General features: G+C 46.1%; 1 protein-coding gene across 1 annotated transcript; it reads right to left on the bottom strand.

The window, feature by feature from the left end:
• Window positions 1-941: 941 nt before the first annotated feature.
• On the bottom strand, window positions 942-7,535 carry LOC310862876 (single-strand selective monofunctional uracil DNA glycosylase-like). Its single transcript, XM_083770992.1, has 4 exons — window positions 7,334-7,535; window positions 5,387-5,582; window positions 2,212-2,367; window positions 942-2,020 (listed from the first exon to the last, which is right to left on the bottom strand). The coding sequence occupies exons 1-4, from the start codon at window positions 7,447-7,449 to the stop codon at window positions 1,631-1,633; spliced, it is 858 nt and encodes a 285-aa protein (XP_083627118.1). The 5' UTR covers window positions 7,450-7,535; the 3' UTR covers window positions 942-1,630.
• Between the last annotated feature and the right edge of the window lie 1,515 nt (window positions 7,536-9,050).

Raw genomic sequence — 9,050 nt, 5'->3', positions numbered from 1 at the left:
CTCCATCTGGTCCTCTAACCTCAACGACGTACAGGTTTATAGTAAACATTAATCTGAAGACTCCATCTGGTCCTCTAACCTCAACGACGTACAGGCTTATAGTAAACATTAATCTGAAGACACCATCTGGTCCTCTAACCTCAACGACGTACAGGTTTATAGTAAACATTAATCTGAAGACTCCATCTGGTCCTCTAACCTCAACGACTTACAGGCTTATAGTAAACATTAATCTGAAGACTCCATCTGGTCCTCTAACCTCAACGACGTACAGGCTTATAGTAAACATTAATCTGAAGACTCCATCTGGTCCTCTAACCTCAACGACGTACAGGTTTATAGTAAACATTAATCTGAAGACTCCATCTGGTCCTCTAACCTCAACGACGTACAGGTTTATAGTAAACATTAATCTGAAGACTCCATCTGGTCCTCTAACCTCAACGACGTACAGGCTTAGTAAACATTCATCTGAAGACTCCATCTGGTCCTCTAACCTCAACGACGTACAGGCTTAGTAAACATTAATCTGAAGACTCCATCTGGTCCTCTAACCTCAACGACGTACAGGCTTAGTAAACATTAATCTGAAGACTCCATCTGGTCCTCTAACCTCAACGACAGTACAGGCTTAGTACAGTACAGTTTATTTTTAGAGCACCTTTCAGACATAATATATAGTCACAAAGTGCTTCACAACAATCAAACAAGCAAAACATGTCAATAGTAACAATAGTAATATTAATAATTTGAATAAAAATAATAAGAATAAGGCAAAGAAAATGAAAAACAGCGCAAACGTACTGGTAAAACCACACACACACACACACAGTAGAAAATTACTAACAAAAAAGGAAAAAAAAGTACGTAATGTATTCTAATTGTTGTTATTGCAATTTACAAGCTGCGTTCGCTTCCCGCGTTTGTGCGTCTTACTTGTATATAATATACTATGTTGCAAAGGCCTGTCTGAAAAGGTGGGTCTTTGAATGTTTTAAAAAAAGGTCCACAGATTTCGGGTGGTCCCGGTGGTCGTCCCATAGCCTGGGAGGTCAAAACTAGCAAAGGCTCAACGATCACCTTTAGTTTTTAGGAACACATGGGTACCTTCTAGGAACACATGGGTACCTTCTAGGAACACATGGGTACCTTCTAGGAACACATGGGTACCTTCTAGGAACATATGGGTACCTTCTAGGAACATATGGGTACCGTGGAGTAAGTCACAGATATATGGGGGTGTTATCACCCGATAATCAAGAGAATGTTTGTGATAATCACCTCAGAAATACCCCCAGTATGAGATAATCACCTCAGAAATACCCCCAGTATGTGATAATCACCTCAGAAATACCCCAAGTATGTGATAATCACCTTAGAAATACCACCAGTATGTGATAATCACCTTTATAAATACCCCCAGTATGTGATAATCACCTTTATAAATACCCCCAGTATGTGATAATCACCTCAGAAATACTAAATAATCACATACTGAGGGGCGGCTGTGGCTCAGGACTCAGGAGGTAGAGCAGCTCGTCCAATGATCCGTGGGTCGGCGGTTCAAACCCCGGCCCCTCCTCCTGTCTACATGTGGAAGTGTCCTTGGGCAAGACACTGAACCCCAGGTTTATGCTCCGTCATGGACCCCCAGCAGTGCCAGCACCCCCAGCTCCGTCAGCTTGGCCCGGGCCACGGCCTCCCAGCCCCGGTTGGCCAGCGGGTTCCTGGGGGACGGGTGCATGATGCCCTCCACGCGCACGTGGCCGAAGCCCGCGGCCGCCGCGAGGGCCCGGCGCGCCCGCTGCTCCGCCACCCGGCCCACGCCGATCACCGTGGTCACGCCCAGCGCCTCCACGGCGCGGCACAGCGCCGCGTCGCACAGCGACAGCAGCGCGTCGCGCTCGCCGCGACACAGCTCCGGAGGCGTCAGGTTCTTGCCGCTGGCGCCCAGGAACATCAGCGGGCAGAGGTTGTGCACGAAGCAGTGGCGGAAGAACGCCTGGGGCTCCCCGCACACCTGGAGGGAGGGGTTCAGTCATCAACTAAATGATAACTATTCAAGAGACTATGACTAAAACTAAAACTTGCTGCCAAAAACAACTCATTTATAAGTTGAGAGGAATGACAATACAGTATAATACAGTATACAGTATATCATTATACAGTATATTGTACAGTATATACAGTATACCATAAACCGACAGGTACCTTCTTGAAGAATCCCCAGAAGCGCGCTCCGCTCACTTCGCTCTGCGTGCAGGCCAGCCCTGTGATTGGCCGCTTGGGATGCTCGTCAGGCGGGTGACCCACTTCACCCGTGATCTTCAGCCAATCACGAACCGACTTGACTTCACCGAACGGGACCTGATAGGACGCAGAGAAGGGAAAGGGAGGGTTTGATTATTAGGAGGGATCTGATAGGAGGGACCTGATGGGACTGACCTGATAGGATGCAGAGAAGGGAAAGGGAGGGTTTGATTATTAGGAGGGACCTAGTCTAGGAAAATTGGCCTCAGATCCTGTGCAGCAGGGGCGTGGCCCAGTGGGTTGCGTTTCAAATGAAATGTGAATCAATAGACAGGGGCGGGTTCGGGTTCCACATGGAGTGGGCGCTACATCTAAATAAGACGGAAGGGAAACAATTGCTCCTTGAGCGGTGGTGGCCTACTACAATTCAATTTGGAATTGGATTCCCTTCGGACTATTTTCATGGTATGCACAGTGCTTCAGACCGGAAAGGGGAGTGTCCGCTCAGATTCTGAGCGCAACGTACTTCCCTCACAGGGATACGGTCCTTTTTTCACAGAAGTCTTTCTCGCCCGCCTAGTGGCGAAAAATAGAACTTCTGGGAACTCAGATTAGGAGGGACCTGATAGGATGCAGAGAAGGGAAAGGACCTGATATGATGCAGATAGGAGCTGATAGGACAGATCTGCTATATTTGAAAAGTGTTAAAGGTAAAAAATCTGGACATCTTTATTTATGTGCAGATCTGATCATTAAAGGTAGGTTGTTCCACAGGTTTAAAGGTGTCCACAGAGGGTGCAGATCTGATCATTAAAGGTAGGTTGTTCTACAGGTTTAAAGGTGTCTAGAGAGGGTGCAGATCTGATCATTAAAGGTAGGTTGTTCCACAGGTTTAAAGGTGTCCACAGAGGGTGCAGATCTGATCATTAAAGGTAGGTTGTTCCACAGGTTTAAAGGTGTCCACAGAGGGTGCAGATCTGATCATTAAAGGTAGGTTGTTCTACAGCAGGGGTGTCGAACTCAACTTGGGGCGAGGGACGCATTGGTAAAAAGGTCACTTGATGGGGGCCACAACCAGTTGCGGACGCACGCTTGATGTCTCAGTCAGTCACTGCTATAATATCTATCTATCTATCTATCTATCTATCTATCTATCTATCTATCTATCTATCTATCTATGTATGCTCAGACCCAGCCAGCCAGAGAGCCACACACATAGTGCTCAGACCCAGCCAAATAAAAAGTCAGAAAACTGTATGGGAAAATGCCTTATTTTTACATTTTCTTAGTTCAAACCATTCCATGATTTCCCCATGCCCACACATCTGTGGGCTCTCTCTCTCTCTCTCTCTCTCTGAACAGAAACAAGTCGCGATGCGGCCCCTCCCCCTTCACACACAATTAATCAATATCAGATCAAACTTATAAGATTTTATATTATGCTCATGCCATGGTCACATAACCATTATATGTTGAGTGCATGCTTTGATGGTTACAGTTTTATAATCAGTTTTGATGAGTAAACCTTTGTGGAGATCTTCTCAGTTCTCATTGTATGCTAGTTACTGCCATTCAGGATGGAAAATGAAATCCATTTGGATTTGGGGAGAAGTAGTTTCATAAGGGGCTGGTATGAAGTACTTGATATAAAGAGAACATGTTCAGTTCACTAGTCTACACTAGGGTTGGGTGACGATATGAATACATCGTCAATCGCGAATATACGAATCCAATCGCCGAATATTTTTATTAGGCGATTTTTCGGGACGAGTTTTAACCTGTAAAGTGTGAGCAACATGTGAATCAATTTGGGCCAGGGAAGTAGTAACAGCGGCCGGGTGGAAATCCCCTCATGTTATGGTCCGTCCCCGCAGCCTTGATTCTCAGTTGCTCACTCACTGTCACTGAGTCTCTGTGAGCCGAGGGACCGGCGAGCCGAGGAAGGCTACTGTTACTGTACTGTAGCCTACATGTTTACGCTCCGGAGTCCAGACCCATGCAGTTTAATAATATACAGTCACAACAGAATGCACACTGCTGTCTCGTGTCTCATCACAATCCCAATGCGCCACCCGTGAAGTCAGGGGAAAAAATAACATACAGGCTGTTAGTATAGATGAAGTTCAGTGTGTTGAAACAGTAGCTACACGCTAAGCTAACGATCCCCGAGCCTATACTGTATAGGCTCGGGGATCGTTAGCTTAGCGCCCCTCTGAGCCTCCGACGCCGGTGCGGGGAGGCAAGACTTCTCCAGGAGAAGTTACTAGGGCAGGCTACATGTTGCTGCCTGCGACAAATAACACTGTCACCAGCCAGTGGTTGTGATGTTAGCTTAGCTTACAGCTGCTTGTCCGTTCCAACTTCACTTCATCTAAACTTATTTCTTATTTTGTTACCCTGGCTGCGCAGTTGTGCTGCAAAAACAGACGGATCTACAAGCTCTCAACGCGTAGCGAACAGAGCTGCAAAAACGACCTGCAGTGAGCTGTTCTCACTTTACTTTTATGACACAAATACATCGTCAATCGCCGATTTTCGGACAGACGATGCGCGATTGAAAAAAATCGGCATATCGCCCAACCTTAGTCTATACACTCTACTCTACACCTGCCTTCATTTCATCTGATTGTCTGTCTGGCAGGCACTTGACAACCGATCGTTAACTGTGTCTGTTAGAGAGAGGGGCAGAGAAGAGTGGCTTTGCTCAACTTGATTTATACTTATATTCTCCACTCTGATGAAGGTACATGTTCGATATATCATGCAGTCTTACTTATTAGCCTATATTTTGACACCCCTGTTCTACAGGTTTGATGCGGCGACCGAAAACGCTCGGTCACCTTTTGACTTTGGCTTAGTCAGTGGAACCTTGAGGAGCCCCTGTCTGGGCCATCCTCTCACCCCTCCATGCCCTCACCCTCCATCCTCTCACCCCTCCATGCCCTCACCCTCCATTCTCTCACCCCTCCATGCCCCCACCCCTCCATCCTCTCACCTCTCCATCCTCTCACCCCTCCCTCCTCTCACCCCTCCATCCTCTCACACTCCATCCTCTCACCCCTCCCTCCTCTCACCCCTCCATCCTCTCATCCCTCCATGCCCCCACCCCTCCATCCTCTCACCCCTCCATGCTCACCCCTGTCTGGGCCATGCCGAAGGGTCCAGGGTTCATCCCCAGGAACAGGACACTCTGCCCGGCGTGGCAGTAGGTCTCCACGTAGCGGCGGTGAGGCTCCCAGGCGTACTCCAACGGGTTGTAGACGTGTCTGACCGGCTCGCCCACGGCCACGCCTCTGAGGAGGACGTTCAGCTCCAACTCCACCTGCAGGAACCTGAGGAGAACAGAGCTGTAAGACCTCTGAGGAGGAACAGAGCTATAAGACCTCTGAGGAGGAACAGAGCTATAAGACCTCTGAGGAGGAACAGAGCTATAAGACCTCTGAGGAGAACAGAGCTATAAGACCTCTGAGGAGAACAGAGCTGTAAGACCTCTGAGGAGGAACAGATCAATAAGACCTCTGAGGAGGAACAGAGCTATAAGACCTCTGAGGAGGAACAGAGCTGTAAGACCTCTGAGGAGAACAGAGCTATAAGACCTCTGAGGAGAACAGAGCTATAAGACCTCTGAGGAGGAACAGAGCTATAAGACCTCTGAGGAACCTGAGAGGAACAGAGCAATAAGACCTCTGAGGAGGAACAGATCAATAAGACCTCTGAGGAGGAACAGAGCTATAAGACCTCTGAGGAGGAACAGAGCTATAAGACCTCTGAGGAGGAACAGAGCTATAAGACCTCTGAGGAGAACAGAGCTATAAGACCTCTGAGGAGGAACAGAGCTATAAGACCTCTGAGGAACCTGAGAGGAACAGAGCAATAAGACCTCTGAGGAGGAACAGATCAATAAGACCTCTGAGGAGGAACAGAGCTATAAGACCTCTGAGGAGGAACAGAGCTATAAGACCTCTGAGGAGGAACAGAGCTATAAGACCTCTGAGGAGAACAGAGCTGTAAGACCTCTGAGGAGAACAGAGCTATAAGACCTCTGAGGAGGAACAGAGCTATAAGACCTCTGAGGAGGAACAGATCAATAAGACCTCTGAGGAGGAACAGAGCTATAAGACCTCTGAGGAGAACAGAGCTATAAGACCTCTGAGGAGGAACAGAGCTATAAGACCTCTGAGGAACCTGAGGAGAACAGAGCTAGAAGACCTCTGAGGAAGAACAGAGCTATAAGACCTCTGAGGAACCTGAGGAGAACAGAGCTATGAGACCTCTGAGGAACCTGAGGAGAACAGAGCTATAAGACCTCTGAGGAACCTGAGGAGAACAGAGCTATGAGACCTCTGAGGAACCTGAGGAGAACAGAGCTACAAGACCTCTGAGGAACCTGAGGAGAACAGAGCTATAAGACCTCTGAGGAACCTGAGGAGAACAGAGCTATAAGACCTCTGAGGAACCTGAGGAGAACAGAGCTATAAGACCTCTGAGGAACCTGAGGAGAACAGAGCTATAAGACCTCTGAGGAACCTGAAGGAGGAACAGAGCAGTAACCAAGAAGACGCTGAGACATTATGGTCCTTTTTTAACGTTTTTCTAGGGCATTGGCTCATTCTAGGACTTGACGTGGAAGATTATCAAACATGGGTCTATGGAAACATAGCAAGCAAGCTCAGATCTACAAGCTCACACTGTGCCGCAATGCGGCACAGTGTGAGCTTGTACATTTGACATGTTCTACACGAAGAATCACACCCGTGTGACGTGAGGGGCGCTCTTATCATCATGGCGTGACATGTGGATTTGCTCATCCACATGACATACATTCTCCATTCATTGTCAACGCTGCAGTGATTTATTATTATTTTTTGCATAGAAGTCTATATTTGTATGTCTTTACAATTATGTTCTGATGAATTGAAAATGGACCCTGGGGAACTACCCATAGATCCGAAGTCCTGACCTGGAGGCTACAGAACATTATTTATAACAACACTGACCTGGAGGCTACAGAACATTATTTATAATAACAATACTGACCTGGAGGCTACAGAACATTATTTATAATAATAATAACAACACTGACCTGGAGGCTACAGAAACTGAACAATGGAGAGGTTTCTCCTCCTGTTTAAACTCTTCTTCTGTCTCCTGACCAGCAGACATGCTGCTGCAGGCTGTCGGCGTCATCATAGAGGCCATCAAATAGCAGGAATTAAAACATTATGTCTGTTTGTCAATAAACCAGCTCTCTCTGTTCTCTCTGCTAGCAGCATGCTAATGGTGTGTTCGTGTGCGTGCGTGCGTGCGTGTGTTCTCTGCTAGCCTAGCATGCTAACGCTGTTGTTTACATTCTCCTACTGAGAACAATAAGCAGCAGACCAGCAGCATTTCATTCCATGGCAGCCTGCTGCCCTCTACAGGACATGAACAGTCACTGCACCTCTCTTTGTGAATGCGTTCCGATTATTAAAAAAAAATACATATAGGCCTAAAACTGAACAAAATAAACATTACTTTATCTTAATATAAGTTCAGGAGGAATTATTTACAACCGCAGACACACACATTATGCAACTACAATTTTAATAATGACATGCAAGTGATGAATTCCTGTTCTGTTCTTTAACTACATAGAAGTGTCTATTTGTATGTCTCTAAATGTTTTGATGAATTGAACAATGTGGACCCTGTTGTAAACAAGTGTAATGCTTAATTGGGTCGTCCACTCACAGTTAACAGTCTTTGTATTGAGTTTGTGCTTGAAATGTAGCCTACTGTAATTCTGCAAACTGTTAATAAATATTTCAATCAATCAAATCAAAAAGTCTTCAATGTACTACAATTATTATTGATCGCATACTTCATTTTCTAACTGTGTATTTGATGATTTATTTGTATTTATCTGTAGCCCTGAGTGACAATAACAGGTCTGTAACTCTGAATGACCATAACAGGTCTGTAACTCTGAATGACCATATAACAGGTCTGTAACTCTGAATGACCATAACAGGTCTGTAGCTCTGAATGACCATAACAGGTCTGTAGCTCTGAATGACCATAACAGGTCTGTAGCTCTGAATGACCATAACAGGTCTGTAGCTCTGAATGACCATAACAGGTCTGTAGCTCTGAATGACCATAACAGGTCTGTATAATAATCAAAAATTGAGAACGCTTCACGATTGTGCGTGTCATCTCTGCGCGAGTGAGCCATGCTAATCTTCTCTGTATCGTTCCAATTTTAGTATGTGTGTAGCAGTGATGCTGACACATAGGACGGACCGCTGGGGGAGATATTTATAGGTCTTGGTGGAGACAGCATATAGTGTCATGGTGTAAATCATTCATTTAAAAATGTCTTGATTTACATTTTATGTTTTTGTTGCATAACATTTTTATTTCATGCCGTGTTTGTGTTGTTGTTGTAAAACGGTATTGTTGTTTGTCATGAATACAAAATAATGATATTCCTCGAGGCATGCTGGGTAGTAACCCCGAGAGGAGGCAGCGTCGGCCCGTGATTGGTGGATCAGATTTACAGCCCCGCCTCCTCCATGCCCGCGCGTCATAGATGGCCGTCCGTAGGTCGGTGTCGCGCATTGATCGAAAACGGCCGATCTACAAGCTCACAGCGCGTCACATCCGCTGCACGTCGTGAGCTTGTACATCTGCTATTTTCGCAGGGAGCCTCTGATTGGACGGTTGTTCCACAGTTTGCCGACATGTTGTACACTGAATAATAGATAATATATATATATTATATTCTGTGACGTTAACATTATTGTAAATGAAGATACTAT

Source organism: Protomyctophum parallelum (genome assembly GCF_964188405.1).
Source record: "Protomyctophum parallelum genome assembly, chromosome: 8".
Taxonomy (NCBI): domain Eukaryota; kingdom Metazoa; phylum Chordata; class Actinopteri; order Myctophiformes; family Myctophidae; genus Protomyctophum; species Protomyctophum parallelum.
The sequence above is the reverse complement of the archived record's forward strand: the minus strand, read 5'-3'. Positions and strand labels throughout refer to the sequence as shown.